The sequence below is a fragment of the Schistocerca gregaria genome, chromosome 7 (genome assembly GCF_023897955.1).
Source record: "Schistocerca gregaria isolate iqSchGreg1 chromosome 7, iqSchGreg1.2, whole genome shotgun sequence".
Lineage (NCBI taxonomy): Eukaryota > Metazoa > Arthropoda > Insecta > Orthoptera > Acrididae > Schistocerca > Schistocerca gregaria.
The window spans coordinates 328,189,370-328,211,749 of NC_064926.1; the positions used below are offsets into that span (position 1 = coordinate 328,189,370).

Genomic DNA, 22,380 nt, shown 5'->3' on the forward strand with positions numbered 1-22,380 from the left:
GGGAAACTACAGCCGTAATCTTTCCCGAGGGCATGCAGCTTTACTGTACGATTAAATGATGATGGCGTCCTCTTGGGTAGAATATTCCGGAGGTAAAATAGTCCACCATTCGGATCTCTGGGCGGGGACTACTCAAGAGGATGTCGTTATCAGGAGAAAGAAAACTGGCGTTCTACGGATCGGAACGTGGAATGTCAGATCCCTTAATCGGGCAGGTAGGTTAGAAAATTTAAAAAGGGAAATGGATAGGTTAAAGTTAGATATAGTGGGAATTAGCGAAGTTCGGTGGCAGGAGGAACAGGGCTTTTGGTCAGGTGACTACAGGATTACAAGCACAAAATCAAATAGAGGTAATGCAGGAGTAGGTTTAATAATGAATAGGAAAATAGGAATGCGGGTAAGCTACTACAAACAGCATAGTGAACGCATTATTGTGCCAAAGATAGATACGAAGCCTACACCTACTACAGTAGTACAAGTTTATTTGCCAACTAGCTCCGCAGATGACGATGAAATTGAAGAAATGTATGATCAAATAAAAGAAATTATTCAGATAGTGAAGGGAGATGAAAATTTAATAGTCATGGGTGACTGGAATTCGGTAGTAGGAAAAGGGGGAGAAGGAAACTTAGTAGATGAATATGGACTGGGGCAAAGAAATGAAAGAGGAAGCCGCCTGGTAGAATTTTGCACAGAGCACAACTTAATCATAGGTAACACTTGGTTCAAGAATCGTAAAAGAAGGCTGTATACATGGAAGAAGCCTGGAGATACTGACAGGTTTCAGATATAGATTATATAATGGTAAGACAGAGATTTAGGAACCAGGTTTTAAATTGTAATACATTTCCAGGGCAGATGTGGACTCTGACCACAATCTATTGGTTGTGACCTGTAGATTAAAACTGAAGAGGCTGCAAAAAGGTGGGAATTTAAGGAGATGGGACATGATAAACTAAAAGAACCAGAGGTTGTACAGAGTTTCAAGGAGAGCATAAGGGAGCAATTGACAGGAATGGGGGAAAGAAATACAGTTGAAGAAGAATGGGTAGCTTTGAGGGATGAAGTAGTGAAGGCAGCAGAGGATCAAGTAGGTAAAAAGACGAGGGCTAGTAGAAATCCTTGGGTGACAGAAGAAATATTGAATTTAATTTATGAAAGAAGAAAATAATAAAATGCAGTAAATGAAGCAGGCAAAAAGGAATACAAACGTCTCAGAAATGAGATCGACAGGAAATGCAAAATGGCTAAGCAGGGATGGCTGGAGGACAAATGTAAGGATGTAGAGGCTTATCTCACTAGGGGTAAGATAGATACTGCCTACAGGAAAATTAAAGAGACCCTTGGAGATAAGAGAACCACTTGTATGAACATAAAGAGCTCAGATGGAAACCCAGTTCTAAGCAAAGAAGGGAAAGCAGAAAGGTGGAAGGAGTATATAGAGGGTCTATACAAGGGCGATGTACTTGAGGACAATATTATGGAAATGGAAGAGGATGTAGATGAAGATGAAATGGGAGATACGATACTGCGTGAAGAGTTTGACAGAGCACTGAAAGACCTGAGTCGTAACAAGGCCCCCGGAGTAGACAGCATTCCGTTAGAACTACTGACAGCCTTGGGAGAGCCAGTCCTGACAAAACCCTACCATCTGGTGAGCAAGATGTATGAGACAGGCGAAATACCCTCAGACTTAAAGAATAATATAATAATTCCAATCCCAAAGAAAGCAGTTGTTGACAGATGTGAAAATTACCGAACAATCAGTTTAATAAGTCACAACTGCAAAATACTAACACAAATTCTTTACAGACAAATGGAAAAACTGCTAGATGCGAACCTCGGGGAAGATCAAATTGGATTCCATAGAAATGATGGAACACATCAGGCAATACGGACCCTATGACTTATCTTAGGAAATAGATTAAGGAAAGGCAAACCTACGTTTGTAGCATTTGTAGATTTAGAGAAAGCTTTTGACATTGTTGACTTGAATACTCTCTTTCAAATTCTGAAGGTGGAAGGGGTAAAATACAGGGAGCAAAAGGCTATTTACAATTTGTACAGAAAGCAAATGGCAGTTATAAGAGTCGAGGGATGTGGAAGGGAAGCAGTGGTTGGGAATGGAGTGACACATGGTTGTAGCCTGTCCCTGATGTTATTCAATCTGTATATTGAGCAAGCAGTAAAGGAAACAAAAGAAAAATTCGGAATAGGTATTAAAATGCATGGAGAAGAAATAAAAACTTTGAGGTTTGCCAGTGACATCATAATTCTGTCAGAGACAGCAAAGGACTTGGGAGATCAGTTGAATGGAATGGATAGTGTCTTGAAAGGAGGGTATAAGATGAACATCAACAAAAGCAAAACAAGGATACTGGAATGTAGTCGAATTAAGTCGGGTGATGCTGAAGGAATTAGATTAGGAAATGAGACACTTAAAGTAGTAAAGGAGTTTTGCTATTTGGGGAGCAAAATAACTGATGATGGTCACAGTAGAGAGGATATAAAATGTAGACTGGCAATGGCAAGGAAAGCGTTTCTGAAGAAGAGAAATTTGTTAACATCTAGTATAGATGTAAGTGTCAGGAAGTCATTTCTGAAAGTATTTGTATGGAGTGTAGCCATGTATGGAAGTGAAACATGGACGATAAATAGTTTGGACAAGAAGAGAATAGAAGCTTTCGAAATGTGGGGCTACAGAAGAATGCTGAAGATTAGATGGGTAGATCACATAACTAATGAGGAAGTATTGAATACAATTGTGGAGAAGAGAAGTTTGTGGCACAACTTGACCAGAAGAAGGGATCGGTTGGTAGGACACGTTCTGAGGCATCAAGGGATCACCAATTTAGTATTGGAGAGCAGCGTGGAGGGTAAAAATCGTAGAGGGAGACAAAGAGATGAATACACTAAGCAGATTCAGAAGGATGTAGGTTGCAGTAGGTACTGGGAGATGAAGAAGCTTGCACAGGATAGAGTAGCATGGAGAGCTGCATCAAACCAGTCTCAGGATTGAAGACCACTACAACAACAACAACAGATTTATTTGAGTTTCTGACACAGTTGCATAGTTTTGTATGTTTGTGTTCATTGTGAAACCATTGCCTCCATCTCTAATGTTTGACTGTAACATAATTCCAAAGGAACATTCAAAAGACATATTCATACACCAGATCAACATACCAAATATCATTAGAAGTCAACAGGGGCCTTTAGTTGTTTACTGTGTATTAATGTGCACACATTGTTTGCAGTTGTGAATATGGAAATATCACATTCTACATAGAGAAAATCGTGTTCCTCCCCCTCCTGAACCTTCTCTTTGTGGAAAAATATCTGGGTGCAGAGGGGTATCTTCTGTACATCTATCACAGATTAATATTAATAATATGCATATTCCATTCATCTTTTTCTATTGTGCAACAATAACATTTTCTGCAAAGCCAGATGCCGAAGTTTTATTTGTGGAAATAAAACCCCTGTTGACAGCTGCTGTTCAGCGTATGAGTGCATTGCAGTCTGAGAAACTGTCTGTTGGTTTCTGTTTTGGGCTCTTTGGCTGATGTTTGTTGTTGATTTTTCTGATGTTGCACCAGCTTGAATGGCTGGCATTGTCAAAGCTTCACCCTCCATTGCTGGTGGAGTGTGAAGCTTTGGCAATGCCAGTCAATCATGCTGGCGAAATGTTAGAAAGCTCACCAAAAAAATGTCAGCTGAAGAACCTGAGGCAGAGGCCAACAAGCAGTTTGTCAACAAGTGGCCACGAAAGACTCAACAATTTCATTACAGCCTGTTTAAGGAGTCTGACACTGCAGCATTTTTCAAGTGTTGTAAGTTGAAGGAATTTTCAGTTAGTTTGTGCTCTGACTTGCATGCAGTAATAGAATCAGGAAATTTATTCTATGCCCTTTATCCATATTCCCCTCCAACGTAACGTTCTGTCACCAACAATTTTTTTCTAGTCTCACTGTTCCAGTAGAATAAAATATTGAGTCATAATACTATACAGAGCCCCTGCACAGTGGCCAAGAGATTTTTAACATGACCTGTATCATCTTTCTGTTTATGAAAGAGTAACTCATCAGCGTTACTGGTAATTGCAGATCCTGTAGTAGTGGGACTGGGCATATTTTCTCTCAGTACTCAATTGTTGTCTCTGAGCTTGTGATGTACTTATGTTTTTTCCTCAGTCAGAAACCACTTCTTTGCAGTTCTACTCATATTAGAGAATTTGTAGTACACAACTTCATACTGAAGTAGTTTTTAAATGTCTGTCAGCATTGGAGGCATCTGAAGTCCACTTTTTGTAGTTTCAAATTGCCACTTCAGTTGCATAGGTGTTAGTGTTTGATACGCCTACAGCATATGGGAAAATGTGAGGCCCAACTGTGATACATCCTCAAAAAAAAAAAAAAAAAAACTTGAGCATTCACCTTAAGAATTATTTGCCGAGACTGCTGTATCTAAATCGGAATATCTTGGATATTTTCATTCTCTAATGTGTTATACCATAAATTTGAGTGTCAGCATTATGCAACTGCTGCTGGAAAATTAGTGAAGGAAAAATTTGGCAATCCGCCTAATGCAACACTGAAACAACTTCCATCTATTGAAATACACAATATATCCATGTTTCTCAGTTCAATAGCCCCAACAGAACTCCTAAATATCATTGATTCACTGAAGAGTAATTATTCAACTGATATTGATGATATCCCAGGTTAAATTATAAAAATAACAGAAAGACACATACTCTCTCCTTTATTAGACATATGCAATTCATTCCTATCGTGGTGTCTTCCCACAGCAACTGCAAATGGCAAAAGTACGGGAGACCAAGAGATGAATGCACTAAACAGATTCAGGAGGATGTAGGTTGCAGTAGGTATTGGGAGATGAAGAAGCTTGCACAGGATAGGGTAGAATTAAGAGCTGCATCAAACCAGTCTCTGGACCGAAGAACACAACAACAACAACAAATGTGTGTTTTGTTCTAAACAATTCCTTACTATGAAAGAAATGATTTACACTATAGCCATAACACCAGACAAAAGCATGACATCTGCTGTGAACTTGTGTCTCTGTCAGTAGCCCAAAAGGGGATAAAGTATGCTATTACCAAAATTGTCAATTCCCTACGGACCAATATTAAATGCATGAGAGACAGTACATTTTCATTTTAACATAACTTACGGAAATATCTCCCAGATGTGTCTCTCTATTCTTTATAATAATTCTTCCTTTTTATATGTTTAAGTTTATGGATCAGTGTTCCTAATAGTGGATGTACATACATTTAGTGATTAAAGGTATTGGCATTGGTGAATTGATGACTAATAGAGTACTGTTCTCTATAAGGTATGTTTCAGTTGCTGTTCTGATGGGAATATTGCTGTCTGGGATCTGCACAATCAGACATTAGTACGCCAATTTCAAGGTCATACTGACGGTGCTTCATGCATTGATATTTCTGCGGATGGCACAAAACTGTGGACAGGTGGCCTTGACAACACAGTACGCTCTTGGGACCTCAGGGAAGGACGACAGCTGCAACAGCATGACTTCTCATCGCAGATCTTCTCTCTTGGTTACTGCCCAACAGGGGAGTGGCTTGCTGTCGGCATGGAGAACTCAAATGTTGAGGTATTGTGGTATTCGGGTGGTGGAATAAGTGGAATGTATGTAATAAGTAGTGTTGTGAATAGAATATTATTAGAGATGTTAGACTAACTATGTTAGAAACTGCATCAAAAGAGGTTCTATTTTTACAATAAAATTAGCTACAAAAGCATCACATTGGTGAAATATAACTTAAAATATGAATTACTGAAATGACAATTTGAATCATTAATATCTTGGGTAAGAAATGTTCATTTTTTGTGTTTTACTTTCAAAAGTATCACAAGCAACTAGAACTGTACATATGGAGATGATGAGTATGCCATTGCACATTACCAGTGCAATTGGATTACCATTGCATTTGGAGTGATACCATCTTGCTAGACTGCTGTCTTTTGCACAGCAAGTTTTACTGTCTATAGACACACTGTTGTCAAGTGTGCAGGTGAGGTGATGTACAGGTTATACTGCTTGCGGACAAGTTACGAATGCCTCACATGTGGTGGTCATTTCTTCTTTTATTCTGTGAAAGCACTTGTGTTCCAGACTTCCGGAAATTACTGTAGATCCTCTCCTATATTGCAACATAAGGCAAAGCTTGGGAGCAGTAGTATACTATTGTTGGTACCAATGGATGACATTCTACACATTGAAAAAATATGTGACCCATTTGTTGTTGTGGGGAAACTTCATACTGCAGTGATATTCATTGATCACAGACTTTATCTATTGATAGGTACTTCTCATTTAGAGATATACAGTGAAAATATATTTCTTCAGTTTAATGATAATACTGAAGTAGTCATGACACACTGAAATTTCATGGAGGAGCTGCAGTTTTCCATGAAAAAAGCAAGTGGTAAGGAAATGGTTCAAATGTGCAAAGCAAAGGAAATATCTCACAGCAACTCATTATGAACACACTGGATGTCGAAGCAGCAATTCTGGAGTGAATGATTTAACATTTCCAGTAATAGCAGTGCCCTGATTCTGATATTGATAATATTCATGGCTGGTTTCCTCCCTTCCCCCTCCCCTCCCCTCCCCTCCCCTCCCTCTCCACCTTCCTCTGCCATTTCTAGTCTTCATTTGTGAAGAGTATGGCAGAGGGTACTTCCCATTGTACCATCTCATAGTGTTTCCTGTCATTCCATTCACAAATGGAGTGTGGATAGATTGACTGCTTAAATGCCCATGTGTACACTGCAATTAGTCTAACTTTTCTCAATAGTACACTGGAGGTATGAATTAAAAAATGCCTTCAGTTACAACTTTTCATGTTTTATTAAATACAAGATGCATTTTGGACCCTGTGGGTCCATCATCAGGTGTAATGTGCCTTAATACACGTTTTATTTCTTATCTTGAATGAGGTGAAATAAAACATGTGTTAAGACAAATTACACCTGATGATGGACCCACAGTGTCCAAAATGCATCGTGTATTTACTAAAAACAGGAAAAGATGTGACTGAAGGCATTTTTAAATCCATACCTCCAGTGTACTGAATACAGTCATGTTTGAAGCTGCAAAATATGGATAAAATTAAATTTCTCAATAGTGCATATGTGAATAATACTTCAGTGGCTGTAGTACAGTCCTAGATTCCTCTCTTAGTATTAGTTCTTAAAACTTTGTAAGTAATCTTTCTTAGGATAACTGACTTATGCAATAAACTTTTTCATCTCGGCCATGGCACTTTTTGATGAGTCAGATAAACCTGTAACTATTTGTGCTGCCCTTCTTTGCATACATTCAGTATCTCCTGTTAGCCCAGTCTGATTTGGTATAGGTCTCAGATGCTTGAGTAATATTGTAGGGTGGGTTTCACAAATGCTTTACAATCAACCTCTTTTGTTAATTGAGTGGATTTTCGTAGTATCTTAAGAAACAAGTGAAATTTGCCACTTGTCTTATGTCTGGTTCAATCAGCTAGTTGTGGCTGCAACATTTTTGTGTTTTTGAAGAACTGTTTAACATTTTGGAACATTTAAAACAACCTGCCAATATTTGCGCCACTAATCTTATATAGATCTGACTGGGTGTTTGTGCAACTTTCTTCTGTTCATAAGTAACAGCATTACTGCAAGACGTGCAAGGTTAGAATTAATGTTGTCTACCAGGTCATTAATATATAATTTGAACAGCAAGGGTCCCAACGCATTTCTCTAGGGCAGATTTAGTCACTGCTGCATCTCTTGATGACTGTCCTTGCAAGATAACTTGCTGTGTCTTCTGTACTATGAAACTATCAGTCCAGTCACAAATTTCCTTCGATACCCCATATAATCATACTTTCTCTAATAAGCACTGGTGTGGTACTGGACTTCATGCATTTGAGAGGTCAAAAAATGCTGCATCCAGTTTATTGATTTGATCCTTGACTTTCCAGTTGTCATGTGAGAAATGTGTGACATGTGTTTCATGTGGCAGATGTTTTAAGAATTAAGTTTGGTTGGTGTGGAGGAGATCATTCTGTGTAAGATACCTCATTATGTTTGAGTTCAGAATCTGTTCTAAAATCATGGATGTCAATAAAATCAGAAGATAGCCGTGTGGATCACTTTTGCTACACTTCTTGTAGGTGGGTGTGACTTCTGCTTTCTTCCAGCCATTGGGCATAGTTCTTTTTTGAGGGATATACTGTATCTTACGGCTAAGAGAGGGGCTAACTTAGCTGCAAATTCTGTATAGCAGGATCAGCCACGGTGTACTAGACTGCACGCCAGCACGATGTGCTGGCAAAGGATGAGCCTGTGTCTGCTTTGCTCAGTACTTCTTGGAAGTATCACATTCTTCTGGTATGGTGTCAGTGCGGTTTACCCTCTAGTATTTGTTCATAGTGTAAAAGAAGTTCACAGGTTCAGTAGCTGTTTGCACAGAAAGAGGCAGTCAGGTTATCTAACGCAGAAGCCTTCAAAAATGAACGGTAGTGATCTAACACACAAGCCTTTAAAAATGAATGGAAATGTCTGAAGAAAAGGCTAAGAAGTCTCAGTATCTATTATGCTATATACAGTCGCATAAGCGACAGGTATCGCAAATTTGCTATGAAATATCATTGCACCAAGCAGAAAGAATTTAAAGATTTAGTTGACGATCAACGAGCAAAAAAATTACAGTGATCAGCAGATTGGATTAATGAATAGTTCTGTATATCAAGAAGCACTTTGTGCTAAATTTGCAGGCATGGAACACATGATGAAATGAGTGGTACGAATAGTAAATTTTCTGAAGTCACACACATCAGTTCACTGTGAGCTGCAATAGTTTTTGAGTGCAGAGATATTATAAGTTACTGCAAAGTACATTGGTTACAAGGAGCATGCCTGACATGATTTTTTGATTTAAAACCTGCTGTTGTCGAATTTATGAAGGAAAATCGAGGGTAGGAATGGGATTCCAGACTTTGATTTTTAAGTGAATTTGACTGCACACTGACCACACTAAGGCACTGCTGTGTGAGAAACATATCACTTCTGATTGGATGGGGCTGCATTTAAAAAGAAAATCACATTGTGTAAGGGGGGGGGGGGGGACCCTATTTGTTACCCTAAGTTCATTGCTATTGAAGAAAACGCAAGGTTTGAAAATTTCATTGTGGCCATGAAGGAATGTCAGGGATAGTTTTCTAAAAATTTTGAAACACTGCCAATCTTACCTCTGTTTTTGAGCTGTTTTCGAGATCATTTGCTATTTCAGTTGAAAGCACCACTTTGCATGTGCAGTTGGAACTGAGTGATCTGCAGTATAATTCCTGTTTTAAATAATGGTTCAAATGGCTCTGAGCACTTAACTTCTGAGGTCATCAGTCCCCTAGACTTACAACTACTTAAACCTAACTAACCTAAGGACATCACACACATCCATGCCCGAGGCAGGATTTGAACCTGCGACCGTAGCAGTCGTGTGGTTCCAGACTGTAGCACCTAGAACTGCTCGGCCACTTCAGCCCACCCTGTTTAAAAGAAAATTCTTTTACATTGAAAGTGTCCATGAGGTCTACATTGTTTTCCTCTGAAAGAGTTTCCACAGTGAGGTTTCAAATGTGATAAAATATTTGAATCAACATGTGTGTGTGTGAAAACAAACAATGGAAAATTCATAATGGAATAACAACAATATTATGAAAAAGATAGACTGCTATTTACCACATACAAGAGATGATGAGCTGCAGACAGGAAAAAAAATCCTGCTATATATTTATAAAATAGAAAGAAACTTCCACACGGGAAAAATATATTAAAAACAAAGATTCCAAGACTTACCAAGCGGGAAAGCGCCGGTAGACAGGCACAATAAATAAAACACACAAACACACACACAAAATTTCTAGCTTTCGCAACCAACGGTTGCTTCTTCAGGAAAGAGGGAAGGAGAGGGAAAGACGAAAAGATGTGGGTTTTAAGGGAGAGGGTAAGGAGTCATTCCAATCCCAGGAGCAGAAAGACTTACCTTGGGGGAAAAAAGGATAGGTATATACTCGCGTGCACACGCGTGCGTGTACACACACACACACACACACACACACACACACACACACACACAGACACACACAGACACACACACACACACACACACACACACAGACACAAGCAGTTTTCCGCTCCCGGGATTGGAATGACTCCTTACCCTCTCCCTTAAAACCCTCATCCTTTCGTCTTTCCCTCTCCTTCCCTCTTTCCTGAAGAAGCAACCGTTGGTTGCGAAAGCTAGAAATTTTGTGTGTGTGTTATTTTATTGTGCCTGTCTACCGGCGCTTTCCCGCTTGGTAAGTCTTGGAATCTTTGTTTCTGCTATATAGTTAAGCGTTTGTCCATAAGGCCTCCATATAAAGTAGAAAACACAAACATCCGCACAAGCATAACTCACAAGTGTGTGTGTTTTCTACTTTAGAAGAAGGCCTTTTGATGAGTAGCAATCTATTCTTTTCATAATGTTGTTGTATGTGCGAGAACAGCTTTTTCCCATCATTAACCTAAATAAGTCATAATTACATGGTAACGTGAGTATGAAAATCTGTGAAATTATGTGTCTCTGTCCATGTTCCAAAAGTTTGTACCAGATAAAAATTATGTTATGCCTTCAGTACACGAAAAGTAATTAAATAATACTGCAAAATTGTTTTCTTAATGATCTGTGTTGTTAAGAAATATAAAATATGAAACTAAGTCCTATGCACTGTGATTACACTGTCATTTAAATGCGATGCATTCACAGTTTCTCCCTCCTCGTGTCAGGCGTGGTGATGGGGGAGTGCACAGCTGCTAGGTGAGAGCACTATGGTATACAAGACATAGCCCTGTTCATGTGCTGAATAGAATCTGATAGTGTTTTATGGGGCCCTGAAGTCATGTTCACTTTTAATGATTTTTGGCTGTTTCTCAGCACCATTGACATTAATATATGTGTCACTCATATTTGCAATTGTGAAGGAATTAAACTGGAACAGTATTCCTGTATCTTCGTTTGTAAATAAACATTTTAAAATGGGTCTCAGCATTCTGCTTTTGTTTTGCCACCCTCAGTTTCAGTTCCTGTGTCATCCATGAGCATCTGGATAGTGCTGGTGCCAGTGATAGTATTTACATATAATCTGAAATTCTTTTTGTTTTGTGAGAGGTATTTTTGATAAGATTCTGTTAAAGTAGTAATTGAAAGTGTCACAATTGCCCTTTTGACAGTGAAACACATTTCATTTAGCACCTCTCTCTAAATCCCTATGTTTTGTTTTCCACCTATTGTGCAGTACTGTGTGTTTCTTTAAAGTGACTGTACACAATGGGGGTGGCTCTCATCAGAAACAGTTCTGCTAGGTACACAGCCCACCTATTTAGTAATTGGTTAACTATTCTTTTAAACTTAAGCAACAGTTTCCCTACATTCTCCTATACAGAATGAAATAGCTTTTAGTTCCTTCTTCAGGTATGGAATTGCTACTTCTTTATCTAGTTACTGAATATGCAAATCTTTCTAATTGTTTTAGTAGTCCTTTGTACTTCCTTAATCATCACTGCTACAGCTGCTTCATGGTCAGTGATACAGGAGCCATTATACGTATGGAAAGTGGACAGGTCTATATGTTACAAGGATATCTACTATATTTTCTTCACAAATGAGTATCCAAGCTATCTTCTTGAAGTATTGTAAGAGATGTCTTGTCATGCCCACACACTTCACATATGTGCAATCAAGATGACCATCACTATCAACTGGCACAATGAATAATGATTATCCATTACTGCTTGACCTCAATTGCCAGTGATGTATTGCATGAACAAACTGTCAATAAAGATGGTCTTTGTCATCTGCAAGTATGAAGTGGTGTCAACCACAATCCTATTATTCTTCTAACTTGATTGTGCTGTGCAGGAGTACTTGAATGTCCCAACAACAGAGCTACTGAGCATCTGCAATTTACTGTCATATATGATTTCTCCCTCTTTAGAGTCTCCAAGATTCTTGCTTTTCCTTGACTGACTTATTTTGTTGTTATCACTGCTTTGTTTTGCAGTCTTTTAGAAAATATTGTATTTATTTTGTAGTCTCAGCAACTTTACAGTGCGAGTCAAAAAGGACTTCACAGCTTTGGAATTATGTAGAAATCTATTGAGATAACTTAGAGGGTCAGTAGATGTATGAAAAGTTCTGGTTGAGAATAACATTATTTAGGAATAAAGAGAGTATTCACTGAAAGGCAGAAGCACCGAACCATCGACAGATACATGAACAAAAGATACAGAAATTTGCTTTGCTAGCTTCCAGAATGAAATTCCTTTCTCAAGCTGTAGGACACACACACACACACACACACACACACACACACACACACACACACACACACATTCAGTCACATGCACATGCCTGTATCACTAATTGTGATCATTCGACTGGCAGCTCTTTCCTGGCCCATGGGACAGTAAGAATGAGACACTATATCCCGTACATAAAACTATTTCTAAAATAGAATATTTTGTTTACGTTGGATCAGACCGTGGGACAGCCCAGCACAGAGCAGTGCTGTGCGGTCTCACTCGCCCCGAAGCTCTCTCTCTCTCTCTCGCTCCCATGCCGACACTAGCGAAACATGGTCTTCGACGGGGCATTGAACTACACTGCCTTGCTCCCGCGGGGCGCAATTCTTGGATGAGTCTGATCTAGTGGCTTGTGTGGGATAGTGTGGAGCCATTCATGGGCTATCTATACAGCACATCATGCAATTCGCTGTCCCCCCCAGCCCCCACCCAATAGTGTGTGTGTGTGTGTGTGTGTGCCTCTTGGTGGAGTGGGGAGGATTTCATGAAGCGTGTGGGCGGGCGTGTGCGTGTGTATTTGCTTGTTTGTTGCATGTTTCTCCTACAGCTTGAGGAAGGAATTTCGTTCCAAAAGCTAGCAAAGCAAAGCTTTATACATTTTGTTTGTGCTTCTTTTGATGGTGCAGAGCTTCTGCCTTTCGGTGAGTTAAGAGGTGGAATCCAAAATTTTCGAGGCTGCTGCATATCTGATGAGTCAGTGTGCAGAGTGGCATTCAGCTGGGAGGACGTGTTACGTGTCCACAATGATTTCCGTAATACTCTGTATTCGGTGTGTGACGATTTTATGATGGATCTGTGAGCAGAACAGCATGTGTGTATCAAATTCTGTGTGAATCTCAGGAAAAGTGCAAAGGAGGCCCCTCCAAGATTCAACAAGTGTTTGAGGGACAGAACATGAGCCGTGTGTTTGAGTGGCATGCTCATTTCAGGGCATGCCATACAGACATCAAAGATGATGCTGACACTGGAAGGCCTGTTAGACACATAGCGCCAGAGATTGTAGCCAAACTTCAACAACTGGTTCGTGTGGATCGACATCGAACCATTCAAGACCTTGCGAATGAAGTAGGTATTGCTTATGGGACATGTCAACGAATGTTGACTGATGAATTGGGGATGCATCGTGTCACCGCAAAATTTGTGCCAAGGATCTTGACTGCCAATCAGAAGGCACAGCATGTTGAAGCGTGCACGGACCTTTGTCAGACCGCATTTGATGATCCAACCTTCTTGCCACAGGTTATCACGGGCGACTAGAGCTGGATTTACCGTTATGACCCAGAGACAAAGCAACAGTCGCCCCAGTGGAAGAGCCTAGGCTCTCCAAAACTCAAAAAAGCGAGGCAGGTGAAGAGCAAAGTGAAGAGCATGATCATCGTTTTCTTTTATACCAAGGGAACTGCGCACAAGGAATTCTTCGCACCCAACCAAGCAGTGAATTCCATGTACTACTGTGACATTTTGCGACGGCTCCGTGAAAACGTGCAGTGACAATGGCCTGAACTTTGGCATCAAGGGAACCGGCTGCTGCATCACAACAATGCGCCCTGTCACACGTCCTTGCTCACCACGACCTTTTTGGCAAAAAACAACATGGCAGTTGTATTCCATTCGCTCTACTTGCCAGATTTGGCACCTTGTGACTTCGTGCTATTCCCAAAACTGAAACTCAAGTTGAAAGGCCATTGGTTCAACACTCTAGAGAGGATTCAAGAAGCATCGCTGGTGGTGATAAGCACCCTCAAAGAACAGGACTTCCAGAAAACGTTTGACCAGTGGCGGAAGCTCTGGGACCAGTGTGTACATGCAGATGGGAACTACTTCGAGAGTGATGGTGACCATTAGTTCAAAGGTAAGGTTTTCAACAAATGGCAGCACCAGTCCCGAAAATTTTGGATAGCACCAAAATAATAATTTGTTAGAAATGGTAGATATGTCTTTTGTAGCAAACAACCTCAAGTTTGATTTACATAGTTCATGAATACCCCTGTCTGCCACCAGGAGCTTCAATTCCACAGATTGATGAAGATAAGCGAAATGGAATGGTTTATTACCAGCAAGATTGCTGTTATATCAGAATAACACAATAAAATCCAAAATACTTAAATGCTTCATTCACAACGATACTGATTCACAACAGCGCTTCACAATCCATAACAATTACACAAGTCCAGGGCACCCCAGTTCACATTCGAGATGTTAGAGACAGTATCCTAAGTTCCACAGGGTTCATAGTATGTGTGGTCACTAGTTACAAGTGCAAGCAAAGACAGGTGCTAGACTCGCTGTATGAAGCTGTTGCAGTGGCCTATATACAGTCCTGGTAGTCCGTGAATACGGCATGTGGTGGCACTAGGGGCTGAGTGGAGAATCGTCTCCATTTCGCAACACTGGCCCTGTAGTGGTCATTTCGTAATGGGCTTCGCAGCCAGTCGGTGAATCTATGTGCCCAGTCCATTTGTGTTATCTTTGTAGCTGTGCAGCTGGCTGTGCTTTCCGTGTGTTGACGTCCGCCATTGTTGGCTGGTGGCTGTGTGATATCAGATACCACACTCCTCCTCCCACAGGAAGCTGTGAAACAGTGGCTGGTGATGTAGGAGCCATCCATGTGTTCACCATCAGATTCGTGTGGGAGAGTGGTGCCGAAAATGTCCCTGGCAATGGCGTAGACAGCGAGGCTGGACGACCTGCTAGGGCTGAGATGGTGGAGGCAGTTGCAGAGGTGTCTCGTCATCTGACCCCCTGTCCAAGAACGGCATTGTGGTGCGGGGGAAATGTCTTCTGCCAAAGGTTGTGCTCCCAGTGAAGGCGGCTGTTGTCTGGATGGGCTCCGGACATTGGGCAAGGCCGAACCGCCCTCAGGGCTAGGAGACAGCCACTGGCCAGTGAGCAGAGGCCGTGGGATACCTGTGATGCCACCAGCTGGAACCAGCAGGTCCGCAGCAGGTGGAGGAGAAATCCGGCTGATGGGCCTGCGATCCAACTGTCGGTGAGGATCTTGCTGGCAGGCAGTCTATAGTTGCTGTGCTGACTGAGGAAGGAGCTGATTAGCATTCTAGAGCATGACCTGATCCTGGATCTTGACACGGAAAACCTTGCGCCCCCACTGTTGGAGGATCTCACACCCAGCAGCCAATTGACGGCTGTTGTCAGTAACCTTCCCTTCATGAAGGCCTTCAATGGCGAAGCACGTTCTAAGGCAGGTACAGTAACGGATGTGCTCATGGAATGACAATGGACAACATATGGTAAGTGAGATAAGCATACACTACGATGAGGTAGGTATCATCAAAACACTAACCAACGAAATCTAGGTGTAGACATTCCATCGGGCATCAGCAGGGAGGCCAGAAGAAAAAGTCTGACATGGTGCCACCTGCTGGTGCTGGCAAGCTGGGCAGGCACGGCCCATCTCTTCAATGTCACAGCACATGCCAGGCCAGTACAAATAATGGCAACCCAAGAGCTTGGAGTAGGTGATGCCCCAATGGCCCTCATGAAACAGTTGCAGGACCTTGGAGCGCAGTGCATCTGGAATGATCACCCACAGTTGTCCATCCTCAGGGAGCAGGAGCACTACTGTTTACTATGGTGAACTGGTGGCCCATGGTAAAGTAGTGTCGGCAGGCAGGAGAAGAGAGAGGTGGCTGCCTCGCTGGCCTTCCGTGGAGAATGCTACTGCAGACCCACTGGATCAGGATCCTGACCTGTTGCCTTTGCAACTGTGGAACTAGTCAGTGGGAAGGAGTCCTCCGCCACTTGGACTGCAACATTCATCTGAAAACAGAGAAGCTCTTCTTTGTCAAATTCAGGATCGGGGCCCCAGGGAAGGTGTGAGAGGGCGTCTGCACTAGCATGTTCTGAAGTACGCCGAAAGTAAATGTCATATTGACAATGGGTCAGGAACAGCTCCCAGTGCTGCAAACGATGAGCCGCCTGGTCCAGAATTTTGGAGGCAGGGTGGAACAAAGCAATGAGACGTTTGTGATCTGTGGAACTTAGTACCATACAGAAATATGTGAAATTTATTTAGTGCAAAGACAATGGCAAGAGCCTTTTTTTTTTGATCTGGGAATATTTTTTCTGAGTATCTGAAAATGTTTTAGAGGCATATATTTCATCTGTGAATCGATGCGCCAACACTGCCCCGACACCCGCCTCCGATGCATCTGTAGCCAGGATGAGTTGCTGCCGAGGGTCAAAGCAGGAAAGGCATGGGGCTGTAAGCAGTTGTGATTTCAAGGTCTGGGAGGCAGTTTCACAAGACTGAGACCAAGTGAAAGGCATCCCTTTTATACAAAGTAGGGAAAGAGGAGCTGTTACCGTTGCTGCCACAGGAAGGAACTTCCGGTAGTATGACAGTTTACCAAAACAGGGCTGCAGTTGCGTGATATTGGTGGGTCTAGGCAACTGGACAGTGGCGTGGATATGATGGTCTAGTGGCTTGATTCCTTTGCTGGAGGTCTTGTGTCCCAGATGTTCAATTTCCTGCTGGAAAAAGCAGCATTTGCTTTTGTGGTAACAGAGGTTACCATTACGGAGAACCTGGAAGATCTGGAGGTGGTTGTTTATCGTGTGTTGTGTAACAATCACATCATCAAGGTAATTGACACAGCCTTTGACTGAGTCGACCAATTGTTCAAGAAAGCGCTGGAAAATGGCCGGTGTGCTAGCAATGCCATACATGAGTCACTTTAGGCAATACAGGCCATGTGGAGTGTTGAGTGTGAGGAACTCCTGAGAAGCATCATCCAAGGGTAACTGCAGGTATGCCTTTGCTAAATCAATCTAAGAGAAATATTTGCCATTGTGGAGTTTTGCCAATATTTCTTCCGTACGAGGTAGTGGGTATGTGTCGATTTCCGATTGGGAGTTGATGGTCACTTTAAAATCAACACACAAATGAAGTTTTCTGGATGGTTTCCTGATGACGATGACAGGTGTGGCCCATGGACTGGAGGATATGGGCTCCAGGACACACACTGCAGTGAGACGATTTAGTTCTTCCTTGACGAGATTGTGGAGAGCAATAGGGATTGGACGGGCACGAAAATAGTGAGGGCGGGTGCCAGGCATCAGGGAAACATGTGCCGGAAAATTGTGTGCTTTACCCAATTCGTCACGGAAGATATCTTGGTATTCATGACAAAGCTCTTGCAGGCCAGCATATGGAACTTCATCAGAAATCACATTGACAGAGTCCTTGATAGAAAATCAAAAGGCACAAAAGCTGTTGAGGCCAGAAAGGATGGTGGTAGTACCGCTGTTGATTATACAGTATGTGATCATCCGTGTTGTGCCACAATAATTTGTAGGAAGATCAACCTGGCCCAGGAGAGGAATGCTGAGTTTGTTGTAGGCCACTAGCCGCGAGAGCAAGTCTGAATGGGGGCGCTCCAAAATGTACATAAGTTGCATAATTGATCCAGCTAGCTGCTGCTCTATAATTTTAGTGGCCTGTTGTGAATGGAGGCGTCCTGGAACAATTTATAGAAAGTGTCCTGGACCTCAATAGTGGAAATCTGATTAACATCCATTGGAGTATTAAGAGTTTTTCTTGGACCTGGATTTAGCAGAATGACACACCGATGACACATGATCTTGTAAGGTGCAGAGAGCAGTAGGCCCAACGATCTGGGCAGTTGTCCCTGTCATGTTGTTTGTAGCAGTCTGGACAAGACGGAAGACAGGGTGGGGTCCACTGGTGAGAAAAGCAGCTGGGCTTCTGCTGAGATCGGGACGGGCATGCAGGACACCTGTCGGGGTGGACGGTGGCAACCTCCACATCGTCAGTGGGCATATAGGGATCATCAGGATTGTGGGGCAAGGTGGCATGGACAGCTGCAATATCCACCCAAGTCTCCAATTTTTGGCTTACAGCGTATGAGGCTTCAGTCATTTGAGCCAGTTCTAAAACTCTGTCTTAACGAAGGATCCTCAAGTTATAGGGCGTCATCTTGGAATTCTCTGTCTAGTGCACCACGAATAATCATATCATGGATCATTTCCTCAGCATACAATTCATTATATGTGGCAGTGACAAAATGGCATTTGTGGCTGAGACCTTGTAATTCAGCTGCCCACTCACGATATGATTGTGCTGTGTGCTTTTTGCATTGGTACAAAGCCACTCGTGAGGAAATAATGCGTGGGTGGTGCTGGTAAAATTGCATCAACAAGGCACATATCTCCGGAAATGATAATTCCAAAGGAGTAGACAAGGACCCAATTTGCACAAGAAATGTAGGCCACCTGTTTAGACCAAGAAAGAAACAGAGATTTCATGAGCTTGATGTCAGTTGTCTGGAAGGCCTAGAAGTGTTCCTTCAGACTTGTTTCATATGATTCCCACTCTTCAAGGGCTTCATCAAAAGAAGGGAAAGCCGGAATTTGATGAAATGATTGTTGATGTAGGATGCTGGTGAGAAGAGGCTGTAGACTAGCCATTAGTTGTTGCTGGTTCTCCACCTGTTGCTGCATTAACTGCGTGATTCAGAGATGTTGATTCTTGTTGACTCACCGCCATTTTATTGTGTTATAACAGAATAACACAATAACATCCAAAATACTTAAATGCTTAATTCACAATGATATTGATGCACAATAGCACTTCACAATCCATAACAATTGCACAAGTCCAGTGCACTCCAGTTCACATCCGAGATAGTAGAGACAGTACCCTAAGTTTCACAGGGTTCCTAGTATGTGTGGTCACTAGTCACAAGTGCGAGCAAAAGCAGGCGTAGGACTCCCTCTACGATTGAAATGGACTATGTGGCCAGTCGGGGAATCGATATGCCCTGTCCGTGTGTGTTATCTTTGCAGCTGTGCGGCTGGCTGCGTTTTGCTCATGTTGACATCCATCATTGTCGGCTGGTGGCTGAGTGATGGCAGATACCACAATTGTGCACTGCCTAATTTTCTCGTATAAGTTTCAAGCTTCCTCAATAATTGCTTCCCAGGTCTGTGGGCCGGCCACGAAGGGCCAATCGTGTGGCCATCTCACTTCCCAGACTCCACACCATTGAATTTCTTTCTCTGGGATTTCATTTAAAGACTGTATATATGTTCCTTCAAATAGTTCAATTGGCTCTGAGTACTATGGGACTTAACATCTGAGGTCATCAGGCCCCTAGAACTTAGAACTACTTAAACCTAACTAACCTAAGGACATCACACACATCTATGCTTGAGGCAGGATTTGAACCTGCGACCGTAGCAGTCGTGTGGTTCCGGACTAAAGCTCCTAGAACCGCTTGGCCACTTAGACCGGCTATGTTCCTTCCCTACCAAACAATTTGTCTGACCTGAAATCTTCAGTCTACACTGCTGACACCCAAGTTATACCTGATTTGCTGCAACAAATTTGAGAAGAAATTGACTACCAGTGAGATGTTTGCTGCATCAAGTGGTAATCACATCATATCAATGTGGCACCACTTTTATGTGAAACTTGAGTTTGTTTGCTACAAAAGGATACAGTACCGATTCAGTAAGCTATCTCAATAAGTTCCTGTGTCATTCCAAAGTTGTAAAGTACTTTTTGACTCACCCTGTCTATAAAATAGTACAGTTTGTTTGATGCGCATTGGTTGATGGGCACTGTGTTTCAGTTTTACGTTTCTTTTTTCCAAAGTGTTGTCTCTCTTGATCTCTTTTTCTTTCATTAGCTGTCAGTGGCAAAATTTCAATTTTTAAGGATGGTATTTCCAGCCATATTGCTTATTTTTCTGTTCCTCTTTCTAACATAAAATCTCATCCAAAAATTTAACTAAATTCTCATACGAAATTGCATATGAGTCTTACCTATGTTACAGTATTCAGACTGATGTATTTTGTTTCTTACAGGTGCTGCATGCTGTGAAGCCAGACAAATATCAGCTTCATCTGCATGAATCCTGTGTACTTTCATTGCGTTTTGCTGCCTGTGGAAAGTGGTTTGTCTCTACTGGCAAAGACAATTTGCTCAATGCCTGGAGGACTCCGTATGGTGCATCAATATTCCAGGTATATTTAGCATAATTTTTAAGACCAGTATTGAAATAAATATTAACAATAAATTATGTATAGGCAAAAGTCTAGGTTTCTTTCTGGGTCCAGCCCACAGTTTTGACTGCACCCGCAAAAAAAAAAAAAAAAAAAAAAAAAAAAAACTACTAATAATAGTGATAATGGCAGTGAGACCTGTTGATAACCACATTAGGTCCTATACAAGTGGATTAAGACTGCTATTGAATGAGGAGAGCATTTTGTATATGGTTTGGAGAGGACACTGACTTCAATTAAGTTTTATTTTTGTTATGGTGATGTAAGTTGCACAGTAAGGTGTTCCTGTTTGAACTTTATCTGCAGATGAGTTTATACTGATGAGCTAAAACATTACAACCACTGTTCATAGTGGGATTAAAAACCACCTGGCGACATCATGGGCACATGACATGGTAAAGAAAGCATATAAGCAGAGCAGAAATGAATGGAGAGTCATTCTAACAATGATACAGCCCACAAACGAGAAATCAACTGACATAAGTGACTCTTGTGAATGACATATTGTTACAGCCTGGGACTGTTGAACAAGCATCTCAGAAATAGTATAGCTGGTTGGCTGTTCATGTGGTACTGTTGGGAACATTTATGGAAAGTGGTTTAAAGGCAGTGGATCCACGAGCAAGAGATAATGTGTTGGATATATGCATCTCTTCAAAAAATATGGAGATTGGAGCCTTGCTCACTGTAAACCAGGATAGGTGATGATCTGTGGTAGATCTGATGATAGAGTACAGAGCTGCTCCAGGCCCAAGTGTTTTGGAGCACACTCCTCACCTCAAGTCATTGAACATGTGGCTCTGCAGCAGGCAACCCATACTTCTTCCTGTGTTGGCCCCATAACATTGTCAATTACAGTTGCAATAGGCATGAGATCATAGAGATCGGACTGTGGATCAGAAGAAACATGATAGATGTATCACATTTCTTTTTAGACCAGGTCAAGTATTGTGCCTGGGTTTGCAGTTATCCAAAGGAATGGCTTCTCAAAACATGCATCGTGCCACAGTTGCAGGCCAATGGGGGCCTTATTATGCTGTGGAGGCCATTCGCCTCGGCTTTCATGGGGCCCCTGATACTACTTGATAGAATTATGAATGCTGTGGACTGTGTGAACCACCAACAGGGATGCCTCCAAATTCACGTGCATGTGATGTAACACATCTGATACACTGTCGGGTAGCAGTTTGACCCCCCACCCCCCAACCCTCAGACTGCAATTTACAGGACCTGTGCTTAGACATTTAGTGCCACATACATCCAGAAACCTACCAGGGACATGTCAGATCCGTGCCATTCGGATCTGCTGCTGTAAGGGTTGTGGCTATAAATTAATGGGACTGATGCTGTCACAAATTAAGTATCCAATCACCAAAGATGAGCAATCAATAGCAGTGAAGCATGGAGCCTTCTCAGCTGAACTCAGCATCTCTATCATCTATAGACAAATCAGTGTGGCCATGGCCTTCATTTGTGTAAGAGCTGTTGTTTTGTTTTGCAGCAAAAATGGTGAACGTAATAATAAAGCAACAAGTTATTGTGAAGTTTCACATGAAACTTGGAAAAACTGCTGCTGAAACCTATCTTTTATTAAAAGAAGTGTATGCTGAAGACTGTTTATCACGTATGTGAGTTTTTAAGTGGTTGAAGTATCTCCAAGATAGCCGAGAAAACGTTGAAGATAACTCCCTCCCAGGATGCCCATCAACATAAAAAACAAATGAAAATATTGAAAAAGTGGGTAGTATGATTCAGTCTGACTGCCGGTTGAGTATTCAGTCGATTGCTGAAACCGTAGAAGCTGACAAAGAATGCACAAGATAAATTTTACCTAACCGATTTAGAAAAGTGTAAGCGCAAAACAGTGCTGAAAATTCTCACTATCAAACAAAAAGAA

At 41.7% G+C, this 22,380-nt stretch overlaps 1 protein-coding gene across 1 annotated transcript in view; it reads left to right on the forward strand.

The window, feature by feature from the left end:
• The window catches only part of LOC126281352 (protein groucho), a 643,208-nt gene that overhangs the window by 607,906 nt on the left and 12,922 nt on the right, over positions 1–22,380 (forward strand). Inside the window, exons 16-17 of the mRNA XM_049980260.1 lie at positions 5,362–5,646; positions 20,286–20,444. Coding sequence (XP_049836217.1) covers positions 5,362–5,646; positions 20,286–20,444 — 444 coding nt within the window. The remainder of the gene's footprint in view (positions 1–5,361; positions 5,647–20,285; positions 20,445–22,380) is intronic.